This window comes from Diabrotica virgifera, chromosome 6 (assembly GCF_917563875.1).
Source record: "Diabrotica virgifera virgifera chromosome 6, PGI_DIABVI_V3a".
NCBI classification, from domain to species: domain Eukaryota; kingdom Metazoa; phylum Arthropoda; class Insecta; order Coleoptera; family Chrysomelidae; genus Diabrotica; species Diabrotica virgifera.
Genome location: NC_065448.1, coordinates 4,939,714 through 4,961,741, shown reverse-complemented (window position 1 = coordinate 4,961,741; position 22,028 = coordinate 4,939,714). Strand labels below are relative to the sequence as shown.

General features: G+C 33.7%; 1 protein-coding gene across 4 annotated transcripts in view; it reads left to right on the top strand.

The window, feature by feature from the left end:
• Nucleotides 1–22,028, top strand: part of LOC114327074 (rho-associated protein kinase 1) — a 194,885-nt gene that overhangs the window by 82,925 nt on the left and 89,932 nt on the right. For all 4 annotated transcript variants that reach the window (XM_050654227.1, XM_050654230.1, XM_050654228.1 and 1 more), the window contains exons 13-16: nt 1,376–1,609; nt 6,580–6,893; nt 9,395–9,699; nt 10,568–10,793. In XM_050654227.1, coding sequence (XP_050510184.1) covers nt 1,376–1,609; nt 6,580–6,893; nt 9,395–9,699; nt 10,568–10,793 — 1,079 coding nt within the window. The remainder of the gene's footprint in view (nt 1–1,375; nt 1,610–6,579; nt 6,894–9,394; nt 9,700–10,567; nt 10,794–22,028) is intronic.

Here is a 22,028-nt window from a genome sequence, read left to right as displayed (position 1 = left end):
TAAAGCATGACAAGCTGATGGAGATAATAACGAGTATTGGAATAAATATCTGTGATTTAAGGATTATCAGCAATTTCCACTGGAATCAAACATCATCTATCCGGACAGAGTCAGGAGAATACGACGATATCAAAATCAAACGTGGGGCCCGTCAGGGATGTATACCACTGCTTTTTACATCTACTTTGAGGAAATCTTTCAAGAAGCAGTGGATGATGTTGAAGCCGGAATTCGAATTAAAGGGAGAATGTATCAATAACATAAGATACGCAGACGACACGGTGGTATTCGCTGACAGTTCTGAAGCCTTCCAGGAGTTAATGAACAGAATCGCAGAAGTCAGTCAGAGATATGGACTAAGAAAACAAAATGTATGATGATCTCTAAGAAGAAACAGCAATTTGGACGAATCAGTGTGAACGGTCAACAAATAGAAAAAGTAAAAACATGCACCTACCTTGGTACGAGCGTCAATGAAAATTTGGACCATTCCATAGAAATCAATTGCAGGATAGAGAAAGCAAGATCTGCTTTTTAAAAAATGGTAAAGTTATTGAAATGTCATGATTTGTCGATAGCAGTAAAAATCATGTTACTACGATGTTATATCTTTCCTATACTGTTGTACGGAGTTGAGTCGTGGGCTCTCACAGACACCACCTGCAAGAAAATTGAGGCTTTTGATATGTGGCTTTATCGTTGAAGATATGAGTCGAATCCTGAAGATATCTTATACCGACCACAACTACGTTAATCACAACAAAAACAGCCAAAATCGAATACCTTGGCCACATCATGAGGAACAGTGAAAGATATGGACTGCTGCAACTAATCTTGCAAAGAAAAGTAGAAGGAAAGCGAAAACCAGGAAGACGAAGGATTTCCTGACTGAAAAATCTACGTACATGGTAACACAATAACCACAAATATTTTTAGAGCAGCAGTGTGCAAAGTACAGATTGCCATGATGGTCGCCATCATCCTAAACGGATAGGCACTACAAGAAGAAGAATATAACTTTAAACTAACTTTCCAATGAATTAGAAACTTAAAATTTTATTTCAATGCCAAACTTTTTCTTCTTTTAATCGTATGTAACATTTTACGTTTGTTGCTTTTCAGTTTGCGCTGTTTCACACACTAAGAATTTTGAACGTGCGATGGTTGAAATGCATATAGTGGCTCGAGCAATCATATGGAATCTTTCTCCCTTTACCGAACGTTTCAAGCGGTGAAGGGAGAAATATTCCATATGATTGCTCGAGCCACTATATACAATTCAACCATCGCATGTTCAAAATTCTTAGTGTGTGAAACAGCGCTTTATATTTCTTTCTACATATATTTTCTGAAAATGACACTATTTTTATCGCAGGTCGCCAAATTGAATACTGAAAGTCTTCTCAAACAACAAGCGGTCAACAAGTTACACGAAATACTGAACAGGAAGGATATCAGAGAATCCGGTAAGGGTAAGTCCAAAGTATCCAATGCGGATCTGAGGAGGAAAGAGAAGGATTTGAAGAAATTGCAACAAGAACTAAGTTTAGAAAAGGACAAGTATAATCAGATGATCAGCAACTACCAAAAGAATATACAAGATTTAAGTGTAAGTATGAATTTAATTATTTTTTAACAGTTCTAACAGACCACCCACAGATGTTGATGTGGTCTGTTAGAGAATAAGAGTGGTGTAACTGACCACCTTAATGTACTCCCCACAGTTCTATTAAATAACCTAGAGGTCGAACTACGTATGATAAAATTGAAGTCGGATAGAGGGGTGTATTCTGTAACATTTCCGTTAAATTTAAGAGACCTCTAAAATTTAACTTTTTAACGGTCCTCTTAAATTTTTATGTTAGATTGACATTCTGTAAACACATATTATAGAGGACCGCTAAAATAATTTTTTTAGAAGAATCCTTTAAAAGGTTTTGAAATAAATACGGCAACGTCGCCCGCTTTGCGTTTTTGAACTACTTTTAACCTAGAAATTGACCGAAAACTGACTGTCAGAGGCCAAAAATCTTAAGAAAGAAGAAGAAATTGACAGTTTGCTAGAAAATAGTAATATTTATTTTATTTAATTATATTTTAGTAAAACTCATATTTTCCAATTAAAAATTTTTGCATATTGTATTTGAAATTGCATATTGTATTTCTTCTCCCCTTCTACACTAATTTTGGTCAAATGCTCTATTTTCAATTACATTAAGGTCATCTACCTCATCTGCATCTGGTTCTAAACCTTCTGGAACTTCATCTTGATAAACATTTTATACGTTTTGCACTGTTCCACAATAATTTTACATAATTTTACCTGCATTTATAGGATTTAATTGCTTTGACAAACATCTTGATTTCAACAATTTTTCAATCACATTTCTTAGTAGGTAGGTACCTACTTCCTTTGAAATTGCAACTGTAGTTACTTTCAGATCCAATTACTTTTTGTTTTTGTTGTAATCTGAATTCAGCTCTACAAAAAGAAACAAAAATTTGAATTTTATTATAGGTGTAGTATGGGTGTAGTGTGTCGTTTGTAAAGTAGACTGAGACTTACCTTTCATTATTATTTATTATTTCTTCACCAAATATATTATAAAAAGAAAAAGCCTTTTGCCATTTTTAAATGTTTATCTCCATTATAATACATAAATAACAAACTACTATTCATATAAACATAACCAAATAAAAATAATCAAACCACATTTAAAGGACTGCTAAAAATTTAGCGGGTACGTTTTGACATCCTCTAAAATATTTTTATTTAGAGGGAGTCTTAACAGTTTAGGTTGATTTTAACGGATCCATAATTTACAGAATACCAAAATATTTTTATATATTTTTAAAATTTTAGAGGCTTCTAAAATTTAACGGAAATGTTACAGAATACACCCCAGAGGGCGCTATTCGGCGGAAAATATAAGGGGGCAATAATTTTAAAATTACACTTGATTGAATATTGGACAAATCGATTGTAATATAATTATTTTCTAATTGATTTAAATGCCCTGTGCCCGTTTCTTCTCGATCGACGGTGATAAATAAATGTTGAAGTCGTGGAGTAAAAGTATGGTTTTATTGACAGTACTGAACATTAGAGTTGTTGGTTAGGTAACATTTTTTAATAGACTGCGCCAATAATGTACAATGTACACCTCAGCACAAAGGTTAATGGTTCTAGCACAGTAACAAAAGCTTTGTACTTTAAAAGATGACAAATATAATTTAAGCGAGGATTTTAGGTACTCACAACTATACACGGTGAAACTATCAAAAATTTGGAAATTAAGATTAATGTGACAATACAAATTAAGGGGTTAATTTGTGATTAAACACATATACTGTTTAGGTTATGCTATGTTATGCTGATCAAATACATAGTTTACGAGTCTATAAGGTACATACAGACAAACATTCATTATTATTTATATAGATTTTAAACCACAAACCCAAAGATTAACCAATATAATTACAAAAACGTCAAAAACTAAGTCATTATCTAATTATGATTTAAAAATAGTCGTATAAGTAAAAAATGCTTATTTTTCGGCCAGAAGATTATTTTACGACTTAAAACCACTCACCAAAATTCCATATAATTACCACGGGAAACAAGTGTAATCTTCGGAACGGAATCTTCAGAAGCCGATACAACAACGAGCTTTATCAACTTTATAAGGAAACACCCCTGTTAGACTTCATTAGAATAAAAAGATTGCAATGGGCCGGACATATGATAAGAATGGGAGAGGATAGGCTACCGAAAAGAGCACTGAACGCTAGAATGCAGGAAAAGAGACCGGTTGGAAAGCCAAGAAAGCGCTGGGAAGATACAGTAAACAGCAACGCACAAGCCCTTTTAGGAGTCCGTGTATGGAGAAGAGCAGCCACAGACAAGCAAGGGTGGAGGCAAAAAATAAAGGAGGCCAAGGCTTGTCATCATCTCGGGTAATAAACACAGTTAAAGACATGATTCGTTTTTTAAGACAGGTATTTTAAAACCAAATCATACAAAAGATAAGGTAACTAGGGTTAATTACTTGTTAATTTCGTTATCAAAATATATTTACAATCTTCATATCGGACTTTCGTAAATCTCGGGTCGATGTAACGATATTTGATATATGATTAAATTATACTAAACGACGATCGATTGGATTAGGAATAGCATTTATTTATTAATATGAAAATGGATACATAAGGAGAGGAAATTTCGCTCAACTCGCGAGGGGTTAGATATGTAAGGATCTACGCTCAGCTCGTGTAGGGGATGGGGTTGTGAACCGTCGAAATCGCTTAACTCGCCAAGACGACGGGGTTCGGAAGGTTTTGGAATATGGTCGGGGTATACTTAACTCACCTATTATACCTTCTTGATTATTCTCCGTTTAATACACCGAGAATAATCAAATGAATTTCCGACGGAATCTTTTATACTGTCAGAGACGGTATAAAAATACGTTTTGCTTAATACATTGGCATACTCTACACTCTACACCAGGGGTGGGCAAATACTTTTAAGCGCGGGCCAAAATGAAATTTTCAAAATGTTTCCCGGGCCGGAGTACTGTACCGCCTACCTACGCTGTGCACATGCGAATATTTTTGGTCGAATTTTGCCCTGCCCAAGAAATTTTTTTTACAAAAATACTTCTTCTTCTTTTTGTATAGACATGACTCTGTCTGATTTTTCAATGTTCCTCCAGTAAGTTGTCGTTCCATAGTTTTCTTGGTTTTCCCACTGACCGCCTTTCTATTGAGGAACCGTCTCTCGCCGTCCTTATAGTGCTCTATTTGTGGTCATTCGGCTTATGTGGTCATTCCATTCTACTCTTCTGTTTCTTACCCGTTTATAACTGTTGTCCACCTTGCATCTCCGTCGTATATCTATAATTCTAGCTCCGTCCCACAGTGTCTTGCCATCGATTTTTCGAAGGGTTTTCATCTCCGCTGTTTCGAGCAATCTTTTTGCCCTCTCTGTGTCAGGTCGTGTTTTTGACGTGTATGTCAATATTAGTCTGATGACTGTTCTGTAAATTCTGCCTTTCATTTCTTTTCCGATATTTTTATTGGTCCATATTGTGTCATTCAGGTAACCTGCGACTCTGTTTGCTCTATTCACTTGATCTTCCACTTCTGTTTCGAGTTTTCCGTAGCTAGATATTGTGACGCCTAAAACTCACTCACTTGTTTTATTACATAACCCTCCAGCTCCCATTTACATCTTATTGGATGTGCTGTTATAACCATGCATTTTGTTCTTTTTAGGGAATTAACATGTTTCTGGTGGTTATATTAAATTGGTGCAGCATAATCCGCTGTAAATTATCTTCACTCTGAGAGATTAGTATTGCATCTTCTGCATTGCAGATTATTTTAAGTTGTTTTTCTCTCATTTGGTATCCTTTTTAGTTCTTACTTTTTTATTATTTTATCCATGATTAGGTTGAACAATAAGGGTAAACATAATAATAACTCAGGGAATCCCCCTGTCGTATGCCATTGCCAGCTTCAATTGGATCAGTTAGTTCATCTTCTATGCGTTTAAATATGTTAAAGCATTTGGACAAAGAAACTTTACTGTTTACAATAGATAATAGTAATAATACATTATCATACTGGGGTGTGCATGCAAACAATTTGTGCCCAGTAAAATATGTCACGTAATTTTTAAAGAAATATGGTCCATTGTATCATTCATAACAAGGATCCAGATAAAAAATGAAGATATTGAACAAGTGGATAATACGATTCTGTATTACAGAAGATCTAAATCCGAAATCAAAAATTCGATGAAGAATAGGCTATCAAAAGCAGCCATTTTGAATATAGGGAAATTTCTGAGTAACCAAATCTGATATCGGATGATAAAATGTTATATCCACTCTATTCTTCTTTATGGTGCCGAAGCTTGGACTGTTAATGTTGACTTAATGAGAAAACTGAAGCTTTTTGAAGATGTGGCTTTTTAAAAGAATTTTGAAAATACCCTGGACCGATCATATTACGAACGAAATGGTGCTGCACATAATGGGAAGAGATAGAGAACTTCTGACTATCATTAAAAGAAGATATATCGTATTAGGGCACAGAAATGATAAGTATGAGTTGTTGCAGCTGATTGTGAAGGGTAAACTCGAAGAAAAAATGGAATAAAAACCAAAACATCATTGTCTCGAAGAGTGAGAGAAGTAATTGTTCAATTCTATGTAGTAAAGTAGGAATATAGTTTCAATTGTTCGAAATTATAATACTCTCTATTATTTAGGTACATATTTCATTATTTATATGAACATTACACACATTAATACTGTTAATTTTAACAAAAAAGAGATTAAAAAATGCTTGTGGGATTTTTCAACGGGCCGGATAAAATAAGCGAAAGGGCCGGATGCGGCCCGCGGGCCGGCTTTTGCCCACCCCTGCTCTACACGATAAAATTATATTATCGTCACACACTAAACTTTAAAAAAAAAACAGCTTCACTTATGATCCTCCAGTTTTACATCTAGTTTATTATTGCTACATCTTTGTTGTACTTATTGTTTATTTTATTTGTACGTATTTCAGGCCCAATTAAGTGAGGAGCTATCCGGAAAGCAACGACTTCAAATGGAGTTGGACAGTAAAGACGCCGATTTGGAGCAGCTTCAAACCAAATTGTGGTCTATGAACAGCGAAACGGCGTCTCTCAGTTCGGCCGACAACGAGGGGGATGAAATAGATGCTGTCTTCGAGGGGTGGTTGTCGATACCTTCGAAACAGAATATCAAACGACACGGCTGGAAGAAACAGTACGTCGTCGTGTCTAGTCGGAAAATTATCTTTTATAATTCGGATAATGATAAACAGAATTCTGATCCGGTTATAGTCCTGGATTTATGGTAAGTTCCTGCTTCTTTCTCTAATTTTTTGTTTTTGCCATATCTTTTTCCTCTTTTTTAATTCTCTTTACTAGCCTTCCTTTCTTGTTCCTGCGATTTTTAATTTTCTATTACTGTAAAAACGGCAAAAAAAACTTTATTTTTCCTCTCTTTTTTAAAATATTTCTATTACTTAGCTTCTCGTTCTTCAATATTTTATTCGTTGTGCCAAATTTTCTTTACTGATTTCTTGTATTTTTTTTTTCTAACATACTCTGTTTCTTTGCTTTCTCTGCTTTCTGTTTCTTTGTTTCCTTTGCCTGCTGGTGCTTAGTTTTTTGCTTTGGTCTCTACCACCAACGTTTGTTTCATGCCCTCCCAGTACGATATTTCATGATCAGAGGACATTTTGTTATACACTGCTTTCATTTCTCTCCCTTCCTTTCTTGGTTCTTGCGCCTTCTTTCTGACATATTTCTGTACGATTCTGTCTTTCTTTGATAAGTCGTCGTTGATAACTAGGCCATCTCTTTGATTTCACAATTTACTGTTCTTTTGTATATTTTTTTTATCCTCTTCGTACATTTTTACGCCTTTTTCCATTTTATAAACTTTCAAGCCTTTCGTATATTTGAAAAACTACCTGTTTTAGTTTTCTGTTTGCTTCTCTTAATGTTACATTCTCTTGTCTTCACTCTCTTATTTCTTCTCTATATTCTGTTTGCTCTCTACGGATTTCACTGAATTCATTTGATTGTTCTTCAATCTTTGCACTCACTATCGCCATCATTTCCATATTTTTTGTACGCTTTCCTCCATTTTCTCTCTTTTATTGGCCTATTTGTCGACTTTTGCTAAAAGGTCGCTGTAACTCTACCTGTTGATCTCCTTTTCTCTTATCGTTTTCTTTTGTTGTAGTACCGTCACTTTTCATTATTTTGTTGTATTTCTTGTATTTCATTTTTTTTTCTATCATTGTCTATTTTTTGCTTTCTATTTCTCTTTTCCTTCTGTATATATTTCTGTGTATTATATACCATTTTCTATGCATGTGGTGTTTTTCCACATATTCTTCAACATTTTTCCCTTGCACATGTTTCTCTTTAATTTGTTTTGTGATATTTCTTGTATTTTATTTTTAAATTGTCTAACTTACTAAATTTTTTGCTTTCTATTTTTCTTTTTCCTCTTTACTCTCCTTTAGTTTGAAAATTTGCCCCTATTCCTATTCGTGCTATTATTTTGTCACATATTCTTCATTGTTTTATTATTTTTAACTAGTTTTATTTTTACCATCCCCCTTATTTGCTTTGCCTTTTTACTCACTTCATTTATTCATCTCCCTTATTTGTCTTTATTTTTTATTCCTTCTTCTCTCGTACATCTCTTATTCCTCCTTTTCTGTTTTATTTCTTTTTCCAACTTTTTTTTGCTTTTTTTCCTTTTATATTTATACTTTATTCTAACTCTTTTTAGTCTTTTCCTCTTCTATAGTTTTCCTTTTTCTACACCAGCCAATTTTCTTTAATTTATTCTCTTTTCTCTTATTTTGTTTCCTTCGTTATATTCTTCTTTTCATGAGCATTTTTCAGTGCGTCACAAATGATAGAAAAAAAGGTAAGTCCGTGATAATATACATTTTAGTGACATGACATTTTAGTTAAATCTGACAGTTGTCAAATTTCATTTGCAATTTGGAATAAAAACAAATCAATTGTGTTTATTGCATTTATAAAATGGTATTTTCTTTGATTTGTACAGTCTTTTAAATTGTTCAGATTATATTCGTAGATGTATTATATAATTCGCAAATTATTTTATTTTCGATTATAGCGCCATCTATTGATAACTAGAATAAATGTTATAAATGTCACCGACGAAATGTAATCACCAAAGTGCGTTTTTTTCTGTCACATATAATTTAATGCGTTAGAAAGAAATCGAAAAACTGTGACGCACTGAAAGATCCTCATGAGAAAAAGCATATTCGTATTTTTTAATTGCTTTTAGTTGTTTTTTAATTGTTTCAGTATTTCCTCTTTTTTCTTGTCTATATATTTTGTTTTTATACTTATCTTAATCTTTCTTTTTCAATATTTTCCTCTATGCTGTCCCTTTCTGATTTGATGTATATTTTCTTTATATAGTTATTTTTTTTCTGCGAAGCTTTCGTTTTGTTTTCATTGTAATTTATTTGATTTTTCTATAATTATTACGTTTAAATCCTTGTTTTGTATTTTAATGTATTATTAACGATGTCCTGTTTTTCTTCGTTTATCTTCATTTTCTTTTGTCAGTTTTCGCATTCTTTTAATTTTCTACGTCTTGCCAACTCTTTCTTGTCCCATTCCCCGTTCTGCTGTTTAAACTTCCACTTTATTGTGCTTCTGACATATTCTTCTGTCAATTTTGTCTTTATATTATTTCTCTCATGTCTTCTGTCACCTTTTCCTTTTCTACAGCTTCACATTTTCATTTATCTGTTCCATTTTCTTCCTGATTTTACGTCGTTTTCGTTTCAGCAAAGTATTTCACGTCCGTTCGGTAACCCAAGGAGATGTCATACGGGCAGATTCAAAGGATATTCCCAGGATATTCCAGCTACTCTATGCGGGAGAGGGAGAAGCTAGGAAAACCGATGCCGAACAGTCGGCTTTAGCTCTGGACGTGAGCCAATCGATGAGGAACTTCGACGACAAGCCCAGCGTGATATCACATAAAGGCCACGAATTTCTGAACATTTCCTATCACATGCCGACGACGTGCGAGGTTTGTCCGAAGCAGATGTGGCACATGTTTAGGCCGCCACCCGCGTTAGAATGTAGAAGTAAGTATATCCAAAATCAATGGGAAAATCCCAGTAGGCGGCTGTATACCATAGTTAAAAAACTAATACAGAAGTAAAAAACTTCGATTTGTATATTGGTATAAAATGTTTATTAAAAAAACTTCTTAAAATGTCATCCAAAAGGATTGCAAAACGTTTTCGATCTGAATCAGATCATCTTCAGTGCCTAGAGTGAAGTATTTCCACGTTAGATTGAATCCAAAAGATTAAAATTGTGACTGTTAATTAAAGAAAAAACATGTGGAAAGTACTTACATTCTGCTAAGTAGATGAAACTAGCACACTAATAAAAGTGGTAGCATCGAAATATATAGTTTACATAGTACGATTGTAACACAGGGAACCATGTTGCCCTTTGAGTAATAATAGTATATAATCCACTAACATTGACTTGGAGTCGCTATATTTTATACAATCATATTATGTAAACCATATATTTCGATGTTAGCACTTTCGTTGCAAAACGAAAATACAGCCGCATCATATTCTAGTCCAATCAGAGAGTGCAGCAAGCACCTCTACCGGTTTCGAAACTTATTAGTCTCTCATCAGGAGGCACATATGCTGCTCTCTCTGATCCAACCAAAATAAACCCCGGCGTGCAGTCACGGATTGCAACGAATGAAATGGCATAGATGCCCTAGCGGCAACTGCTAGCAAAAGACTAAGTTTTGAATCTAATGGCATACAAAACAGCATAATGCTTTTTATGTAAAGTAATGTAAAGTAGTAATATGTAAAGTACTTGTAAATCTATATATTTTTTGAACTAATGGCTATATGCAAAACTAAAAAGATAACCCTCATATTATGCTGTGATACATTGATTTTGATCATCTTTTTTTAGGATGTAGAATAAAGGTTCACAAAGATCACTTGGAGCGAAAAGAAGACTCGGTGCCTCCCTGTAAACTCCACTACGATCCCTCCTATGCCAAAGAATTGCTCCTGCTAGCAACGTCGCACGACGATCAGAAGCAGTGGGTATCGAGACTTAGCAGAAAAATACAAAAGTGCGGCTTCAAGGCCAATAATTCCAATGCCATAGATTCTACAGCGAAGATCTCTCCTAGGTGAGTGTCTCTCCCCCTATATCTTCCTTTATTATTTTAGAGTCTACTGTAAATCTTTAAATGTGTAAACACGTGGACAAAATTCAGGCATCACTATATTTTTTAACGTTACACATACTTTATTGATTTCGAAAAAGCATTTGGCAAGGTCCAGCGCGTTAAAATAATTGATATCTTAAAACTGATAAACATTGACAGCCGCGACATTAGAGTAATTTTAAACCTCTACCGGAATCAGAAAGTCCAAATAAGAAATGAGGATCAAATGTCAGAAATAATAGAAATTCTTCTAGGTGTAAGACATTGCTCTTGAAGTCGTCTTCCAAGAAGCTTTAGGAGAGTGTAAAGATGGGATGATCATAAATTGCGAAATCCTTAATAATATACGATACGCTGATGACACTGTCATATTCACTTCAACTCTACAAAGTTTGACAAACATACTGAAACGGCTGAAGGAAAAATGTACCATTTATGGTATTAAAATGAACTTCAAGAAAACCAAATTCATGGTCATTACAAAACATCCAAAAGACGACGAGACACTCCATATTAATATTATCCAGATAGAAAGGGTAGATAAACACAAATATCTAGGAACATTGCTTAGTCAAAACGCAGAACAAACACAAGAGATTTAAAGCCGTATAGAAATAGCAAGGGCAAAATTTGTAGCTTTTGAGCATTGGTGTTATCGAAGAATGCTACGAATATCATGTAGTGTAGGAAACAGAGGTTGAACCTCGCAAAATGGACACAAGTCCGGTTTTATTTTTTTTTCTGGTATATCAAGGGGTGCTTATTATAAGACTAACTTTTTCTTAAAAAATTTCCCCCCGGAACCCCCCTTTTCATCCCTTGAAAGGGGGTAATTTGTGGTTTTTGCGAAACGTAGCCCTTCCTGTAAGTTTTGCAAAAAATTTACTTAATAGTAAAATGAAGAGGACTATATTTCCTACTATTTATTTCCCGACAGCATATGTCTATAACCCACCGTTTAGCGGGGGTGGTGCCCCAAAATTGACAAATTTTTAAAAAAGATTTTTTTTTAAATATATTTTTTCCTAACTGTAATGAAAATTAAGAAGAAACTCTGCGGCAATTAATCACAAATACAGTTGAGTCCGCGAGTCTTTACCCGTGCGTCATCATTTAAAGCATATGAAATAAGTCTGAAATCTATTTCACGCAACAACAACTGACAGAAAGTGGCTACTGTTCCGATTACGGGTTTTATTATAAAATTTGACGATATCAAATATATAGAATGTCAAATGTAAGTTTTGCTTCAAAATTTTTGTGCAGAATTACAGCTACATTTGAAGTAGCTTAATAAATTATTTTATTATTATTGATTAATAAATAAATAAACAATTTATAAAAAATTCAATAACATGTTTTATTTTTGTTATTTTATTCACTTTGACGGAAATCTAAACACAGTCATTTCTTTACTGTGTGAATGACGTTAGCTTTGTATGTTTTAAATATTAATTGCCAAAATATAATTATTTACCTTTAAATTTCAAAGCCCAATATAGAATTAGTTGTGAAAACAACTGTTTGTGTAATATAAAGAAACTTCAAAACGCAAAAATTCGACAAAAACCGGAAAAAATTAAACTGACTGACAGCCACAAAATTAAACAAAGCAGAAACGTCAAACAAATTGTGCTTAAAATATGAAAACATATCGAATCGTCTTTTTTTTGTACCTGTCTCTTTTCAATGCACTGAGTCTAGATGGTTCATAAAAATAACATGTGTTTTTACTTAATAACAAACGTCAGCTGGTTTGTCATGAGTTTCATGCGTGGAAGAGAATGATGCTAGATAAAAAGTATGTGTTTTATCTCGCCAGGTATTAATGACGCACGGGTAAAGACTCGCGGACTCAACTGTAAGTGGCTGATTTTTTGGTATGTTTCTTTTAAGGGCAATTGCAAATTTTTTAATTACAGGGTGTTACATTTTAAAAAAACCCCTTTTTATACTGAACCGCCTATGCTAGAGTAAAAAAGCTTTCAGCGATTATCCATATACTGGTGATATTTACAAATTTCTATAATCCACCTCGATTTTTTTTCCGGAACCACCCAAAAAAAAAGGAGAATTGATAAAGAAAGTGATTTGCTTGGAATCCTTCACACACCATGCCCTTTATTAAAATGCTTCATATATCATTTTGTGCACGTTCTACCCATGCATGGACACCAAAAGCGATTTCTTGATGCACCCCTGTAGCCAAAAAAAAATAAATAAAGGGGCGGTTGAAAAATTTTTTTTTTTATTTTTGGCCCATATGGACATATGCTCCATTAATAGGATTTTTCATAAATATATATATGATTATTGCAAGATCCCTGCGGAAACTACCCCTATCCTTGCAAATAAACTGCTGAAACTACCCCTGTCCCTTGGAGAGCATGTTTTTACGATTTTTTTAAACAAAACTTATACAGAATTAACACCACCATTTTCTCTACAAATAAGGTCCTGTGCATTTTTTTCGTATAAGCAACCGTTATGGCACAGTGGCTCCGTAAACCTCAGAAATGCTTTGGCGGGCTCCAGTTTTTGTTTTTTTTTTCGTCACCTATTCATTTTAGTGATAACGTACTTATGGAAAATAAAAGAACACACTATCTGCTACACATTATGACCTATGCATATTTTATTTTCTTTGCACCCTAAAGCCACAGTGGGGGCCCAAAATCAATTTTTGATTATTTTCTTTATTAATTCTCCTTTTTTTGGGTGGTTCCGGGGAAAATATGGGGGTGCATTATATAAATTTGTAAATAACACCAGTACATGGATAATCGCTGAAAGTTTTTTTACTCTAGCATAGGCGGTTCAGATGGTATAAAAAAGGGTTTTTTAAAATATAACACGCTGTAGTTAAAAAATTTGCAATTGCCCTTAAATGAAACCTATACCAAAAAATCAGCCACTTATTTGTGATTAATTGCCGCATGGTTTCTTCTTAACTTTCATTACAGTTAGGGAAAAAAAAATTTTTAAAAAACATCTTTTTTTAAAATTTGTCTACTTTGGGGCGCCACCCCCGCTAAACGGTGGTGATAGACATATGCTGTCGGGAAATAAATAGTAGGAAATATAGTCCTCTTCATTTTACTATCTCTACAAATAAGGTCCTGTGCATTTTTTTCGTATAAGCAACCGTTATGGCACAGTGGCTCCGTAAACCTCAGAAATGCTTTGGCGGGCTCCAGTTTTTGTTTTTTTTTTTTCGTCACCTATTCATTTTAGTGATAACGTACTTATGGAAAATAAAAGAACACACTATCTGCTACACATTATGACCTATGCATATTTTATTTTCTTTGCACCCTAAAGCCACAGTGGGGGCCCAAAATCAATTTTTGATTATTTTCTTTATTAATTCTCCTTTTTTTGGGTGGTTCCGGGGAAAATATGGGGGTGCATTATATAAATTTGTAAATAACACCAGTACATGGATAATCGCTGAAAGTTTTTTTACTCTAGCATAGGCGGTTCAGATGGTATAAAAAAGGGTTTTTTAAAATATAACACGCTGTAGTTAAAAAATTTGCAATTGCCCTTAAATGAAACCTATACCAAAAAATCAGCCACTTATTTGTGATTAATTGCCGCATGGTTTCTTCTTAACTTTCATTACAGTTAGGGAAAAAAAAAATTTTAAAAAACATCTTTTTTTAAAATTTGTCTACTTTGGGGCGCCACCCCCGCTAAACGGTGGTGATAGACATATGCTGTCGGGAAATAAATAGTAGGAAATATAGTCCTCTTCATTTTACTATTGAGTAAATTTTTTGAAAAACGTACAGGAAGGGCTACGTTTCGTAAAAACCACAAATTACCCCCTTTAAATGGATGAAAAGGGGGTTCCGGGGCGAAATTTTTTAAGAAAAAGTTAGTCTCATAATAAGCACTCCTTGATATACCAGAAAAAAAAAATAAAACCGGACTTGTGTCCATTGAGAGAGGTTCAACCTGTTTCCTACACTAATGGGTAGACAAAATTAGGAATATTGGAGTCCTTGATAACTTGAATATTCCGGTCATATAGTTAAGAGTTCCTCGTTATAGTCTGCTTCGTTTAATTATAGAGGGCAAAATAAAAGATAAAAGATATGTAGGAAGAAGTCGAACCTCCTGGTTATGAAATCTAAGGGAATGGTTTAGTCTGAGGTCTATCCAACTATTTAGAGAGGCTGTAAGTAAAATAAGAATTGCCACGCTAAAAATAAATGCATTAAAAAGAATTGGAGCCGAAATTTTGCGTCTACCCCATTTATTCATGTAAATCTACTTAAAGAAATCTTCGATTGATTCTGCTTGATTTTGTCGCGCTTAAATCACACTCTTTAATTAAAACAGGCGGTCATGAACTCATTAGTAAAATCAATCAATTAATAGAAAAGGTCTGGCAACAAGAAATAATGCCGAAAGAATGGTATGGTAGTATTATCGTACCCATACACAAGAAAGGAAAAAAGGAAAAAAGGAATCATGCATGAATTACAGAGGAATCTCACTAATCAACACTACGTATAAAATATTGGCTTCGATATTATTAAAAAGATTAGTACTACCAGTGTGGTTTCAGGCCTGGCAGATCGACTATTGATCAAATATTTACAATAAGACAAATGCTTGAAAAGTATTGGAAATATAATCAGGACATGCATCAGATCTTTATAGACTTCAAACAGACTTATGATTCAATTAATCGTGCAACATTACTGAAGGCAATGATCGAGCTGTTTAAAATGTGTAAAAACATCTAATGAAGTCAAAACTTCTTTCACGAGGTGCAAAAATCCAGATATATAAGACCATAATACGACCAGCAGTCGCGTATGGAAGCGAAACATGGACGCTAACAAAAAGAGAAGTTAATAAATTGCTGGTGTGGGAACGTAAAATCCTTCGAATGATATACGGCCCTTGCAGAGACAGCGTGACAAACGAATGGAGGCGCAGATACAATAACGAACTAGAGTCTCTATTCGGAAAAGAAAATCTAGTCAGATATATAAAGGCCAATAGACTCAGGTGGGCAGGGCATGTGATACGCAGTAACGACAATTGCCTTATAAACAATGTATTCTGGGAAAGGCCAGATGGAAGAAGGTCTGTAGGGCGGCATAGAAAAAGGTGGAAAGATGCAGTCAAAGAAGATCTAGAGAAAATTGGAGTGCGACAATGGGAATTAGTGGCACAGGACCGACAAACATGGAAGGCAATAGTAAACGCGGCAAAGACTCACGAAGAGTTGTACCGCCATTGATGATGATGATGATGATGATAAATCACACTCAGAATTTTAATGTGACAGTACCATTCATATGTCAATTGCCAACTGTAATCTTTTTAGACATATGACAATCCCTTTTAGACATATTTTACTGTCGTAGTAGACCTCTGTATATCTATATTCGATTTGTTTTGTACCATTTTAAACCTGTTGTGGACTTATTGCATGTTTGTTCTCAAACTGGTCTAGCATAAATATGAATTGGTCAAATCAACAGTTTTGAACATATATTATGTAGAACAGTCTTGACAGGTGACAGATGACAGCTAAGAGGTGACAGTTGGCAGTGGACATGTGAATGATGACGTCAACACCAAATTTAGAGCGTAACCTTGAAATCAATTCGTAGTACCAATAAAGTGGTGCAGTAATCTTGTCCATGAGTTTATCTATAATATTTTACAATTTAATAATGTTCCTTGGCACTAGAACTATTCTGTTATAATTGGAAATGCGCGGCATGTGGTGCTTGATGGTTTCTAATAGTACAAAATTGTAAAAAAAGCGTTATGGATCGTATAAGAGTCTGGATTAAGTTTGGATGAGATCGAACATAAAAATATTTTTGAAAAAAGTTAATTAGTGTAGCGGTGAATTTCTGTTCAGATTTCTTTATAGGTATTTATTAACATGTTCGCTTTTGATGAAACTCAACAGGAGGGCGATCGTGTCATGGTGGTGAGATATTTTTTTGATTTTAAGCCTAGAATTAGGCTATTACTTAGGCAATTGCGTTTTTTAAGTGTTTACAAAAACGAGTAAAGGACATTTTTAACTGCAACCAGTATAATAAAAATAAAACCTTTTAGAAGGCGTTAGAGGTTTTAGCTGTATGGCTCGATACAGATCGATCTTCAAGTAGTGTAAAACTAAAATGTACGAAGAGCATTAAAGAATATTTGAAAAGGTTTTAACAGGTTTATTAGATAAGGAAAAGCTCTATACGGTCATTGTAAAACAATACGCCGTATCGAGATAATTTGAACAAATTCCTTGAGCGGGTAGGAAAAGGAGTCCCTAAATTGTCCCTAAGATAACATAAATTCGTTAAATATTTTATTATATTGGATGCTACTGAACCACGCCATTTACTAGCTAATTCAGATGTTATACTTAATCTTTTATCTACCAATTATATCTTTTAGTACCAATTTTGTCAACATTTCACTAGCGCCATCTAAAAATTTAAAAAAAAAACATGTAACTCACACAGTATACGACATTACGTGAAATATTTCCAAATTTATTGTTGAAAATCGATCTGAATTTTTACCTTACTTAATCTGGCCTTTTATCGCGCAAATTATACACGATATTCAAAACTTTTGGGATGTTTAGTAGCTTCGCATTGCATGTTATAGTAGTAAATAAGATATTTTTCTATATTTAGGACTATGAAATACTCTAGTGATCATTGTGATTTTTAAAGAGGTTGCTTAAAGTGGAATAAAATTTTAATACAGACGAAATGAGTTATGATTACAAGAAAAACTAAGATAATTAGTTGCGGCAAACAAATCAAATGCTACACTTTTGCTGAGACATTCAACCCTCAACTCCGTATAACAGTGTAGACAGTGTTAGGTCTCTATTGCAAAATAGTGCTTTGTCCTTGCACTGTTCATTTACACCCTTTTTTTGGTTCCTTTGATTTGTCTTTTAATGATTTTGCTAATTCTGTTATGTTCATCTTTGTTATCTTCTTGTAGTTTTCTCTTTTCCATCAGCTGTAGGGTTCCATAGGTCATCCAATCTTTTCTTTTTTGTTTACTTGCTTTTCCCAGGATATATAATGTAGTTTCTTTTGCTGTGTCTCATTTGTCCTATTGTATCACCTATATCTGGCGGTATCTATGTGTTCTTTGAATGGTTGTATTTTTGGTTAAGTTGTATATATAACAGACGACTATAGAGCATAAAATTTGAGTTTGTTAATCTCTATGTTAATTATCATTTTTAAATTTTATCAATGGTGTATCGTATTCGCGAAACCTTATCACGTGATATGTCGTACGTCACCATTGGACCAATAACAACAGAGATACAGCATTAATGCTCCACGTACCAATCCGCCATATTTTATTTTTCTATATAATTTTATTCCTCTCCCTTTTCCCTATACAACGACACTTCAGAGGTCGTCATTACCGAGATTACGCTTATTTTTCTCATAGAAATCAGTAGAATGAAGCCTAATTAATATTTCCTTATGAAATCTTCCATTGATTTTACAAATTATTGCGTTCTTAAACATTTTAAATAATAATTGGACAAATGTTTACAAATCTTCAATATTTTGAACAATTTTTCACCAAAAGTGATACGTCTAGGTGGTATTGTCACTGAAAGATACCACATTCCCTCAGCTGATAGCCCCCCTCCTAAAATCAAAAGTTATGCCCCAAGATTAATGTTGGTGTCAAGAATTTATAGATTTTTTAATGGATTTGTCAAAGCAATTAATATTTTATCCACTATTTAAGTAACCAAGTACAAATTTAGATGGAATATCTGTAGAGGTTTGCAATAATTTAAATAATACAGTAAATATAGTTCGGGTAGCATTAAAACTGATATTTTCTTTTGCTTTTGTGTCTGTCATAATATGGTGGCTTAAAAGAAACATTAATATTTGTCTTCATACTTCATCATTCTCTTTGCTTTATCCCTATGCGGGGTCGGCTTCCCTAATTGCATTTCTCCACACAATTCTCTCTTGGGTCATATCAATGTTAATCCCCTTTACCAACATGTCCTGCCTTATCGTCTCCTCCCAGGTCTTCTCTGGTCTTCCTCTCCTACTCCTTCCAGGAATATTGGGTGATTAACGTCTCGACGTTGAACATGACCAAACCATCTTAACCTATGCTGTCTCATTTTGGCATCAATTGGTGCCACACCTAGACTTCCCCTAATATACTCATTTCTAATTTTATCCTTCTTTGTGACTCCACTTATCCATCTAAGCATTCTCATTTCCGCCACATGCATTCGTTGTTCCTCTTTCTTTTTCACTGCCCAACATTCAGTTCCGTGCATCATAGCCGGTCTTATGGCTGTTTTATAGAATTATCCCTTCAGCTTCAGTGGAATTTTTCTGTCACACAACACACCACTCGCTTCTTTCCACTTCATCCATCCAGCCCTAATTCTACTGCATGCATCTCCATCTATTTCTCCATTACTCTGTAATACCGATCCTAGGTACTTAAAACTATTACTTTTCACAATCATTTCACCATCCAAAGATACCATTTTATTTGTAGTAACTCCATCTTTAAATGAACATTCCAAATACTCTGTTTTTGCCCTACTAAGTTTTAAACCTTTTTCCTCCAGAGCTTGTCTCCACTGTTCCAGTTTTTGTTCTAAGTCTCTTTCACTATTTCCTATTAACACTACATCATCAGCATACATTAGGCACCATGGAATGCTACCCTGTAATTTCGCTGTTATCTGGTCCAAAACTAATGAGAATAAATAAGGACCAAGCACCGAGCCTTGGTGCAATCCTACTTTCACCTGAAATTTATCAGTCTCTCCCACACCTGTCCTAACACTAGTCGTTACTCCCTCATACATATCTCTCACAATCTTTACATATTCACCAGGGACTCCTTTCTTATTGAGTGCCCACCACTGAATCTCTCGAGGAACTCTATCATATGCTTTCTCAAGATCAATGAATACCATATGAGCGTTGGTCTCTTTATTCCTGTATTTTTCCATCAGTTGCCTTACAATGAAAATTGCATCTGTTGTTGATTTTCATTGTAAGGCAACTGATAAAAAAATAAAGGAATAAAGAGACCAACGCTCGTCTTCATACTTATCTGCTCTTATAATAATAACCTTTAAAACGGTCTATTATCATTCCGCATCTTTTTTTTTGCATATTGTCTGCTAATAGTTTCATCTTATGTTTTTCTATTTATTCTTTATTTCATTCGCCCGCTTCTTTCTTTTGATTGTTTCAACCACGTGCTAGAAGAAGTATCGGCCCTCCGCGCAAGAGCTAGAGTGACAATCTTCCATAGAGGTATCAATCATCCAATTAACAAGCCAAATTACTCATATAAAGGAAGGAGAAGAAGAAGAGCATGCGAATACTAGTAATAGGAATCTAATCGGCTAGTGAATAGCTTTGGAGATATCAGGTCTGTCTGTCTAATAGTTTTTTTACTTCAATCGGTTTTGTGTGGACAAAAATAGGCAAATTGTTATAGAGTGACAATCCTTAGAAATGTATTTTATCTCTTGAATCCATGGTCTACTCAGTTTTTCCTTGACACATTTATCAATGCTCATGTTCCAACCATATCTTTAAGTTGTATTCATGTATTGTATTCGTGTATTGTTGTATTCATGTGATTTTCTGACATGAGTTTTTCCCTATTCAATAATTTTCTTGTACCCTGTACGCGACTGATTTTTCAATTACTTCATACATATGCGCGCGCATTTTTCATTATAAATATACTCAAAAATTCTTGAAAACTTTTACAGATGTTCTATCGTTATTCTTAAAAACCTTTCTTCATGTTCTGTTGTCATTTTTGTTATCTTACGTTCTATGACTAATGCTATATTCTTATTTTTCTAAATATCTACCTTTTCTAATTAGATTTCACTTTATATTTTTATTTATCACGTTTTTATTGTACCATATTTTCTTTTTTGTTATAAATAAACATGTTAAAACGTATCGTTTCATTTTTTTCTAACATTCTGCGTTTTTTTCTCTAACATTTCATTTACTATGAAATAATATAACCTACTGTGGCTTTGATTTTTGAAAACTGTTTCGCTCAGTTGTGCTTCACTTTCATTTATTTCATATTCTAACAATAACAATTACGTAAAATTTAACAGTAGTTCATGTAGTCATAATATAGTAATATTCCATTATTTTGCATGATATTGAGCAAAGTATATAACAGGATAAGATAGTAAAATCTGTACTCGGCTGAATTTTTATTTGGTATTTGGCACTCCAAAGTACATACATATATTTACAAGCCCCTTTAACCAAATTTTTAGTTCTAAGTGGCCCCAGGGGTCCCCTATCACAAAAATGTTTATTTTTCGAAAAATTAAATTCCTGAGCGATCATTTTCTTTAAAAAATATAAAAAAAATTATGAACATACATTTTCATGTGCAAAAACAATAAAAAAAATTTAGGTTACGTAGGTAATTTTTGCCAAACTTCTAGATAATTATTTTTCATGTATTTTTTCCGTTCTTTTGAAGAGCGGGGTTAGATTTGGCATTTTCTCTCTGGAACATTCTCAAGATTCGAAGAAAAAAACATTTTTTGATGTTTCTCCCTTGTTTTAGCACATAAACGATGTCAATAAATAACGATTTTTGATATATTTTTTTGTCATTTCTAATAACGGAATTAGGTTTGCCATTTTCAAGCTAGAACTTGTTCAAAATACGACAAACCCTCTTTTTAAATATTTTTTCCATGTTTTCAGCACATAACCTCAACTGCATGTGGATAAAGAACGATTTTTATCTATTTTCCGCTTTTAATAGCATAATAAGTCAAAAATTATTAGACCAGCAAAAATACTTTTATTATATTAGATATTAACCCCGTAATAAACGAATATGTTGATGAAGACAAAAATTATTATTGTAACTTGATTTTGAACATTTTTTACTATTTTGTAATTTTATAAAAAAAATTAAAAGACAGGTCTAATATGAAATTAAATATAATTTATTTTATTAATTTTATCCGTAAATGATAATATCTAAACGATAATCACCACTTGAATGAAGGGGGGAACAAAAATCGTTAAAATGTACTTAAAATATGAAAAAAATTAATAAAAAAAAATGCAGTTTTTTTGAATTTAGAGTGTATGTTTCGGTCTGAAAATGGCCAACATTTATTAC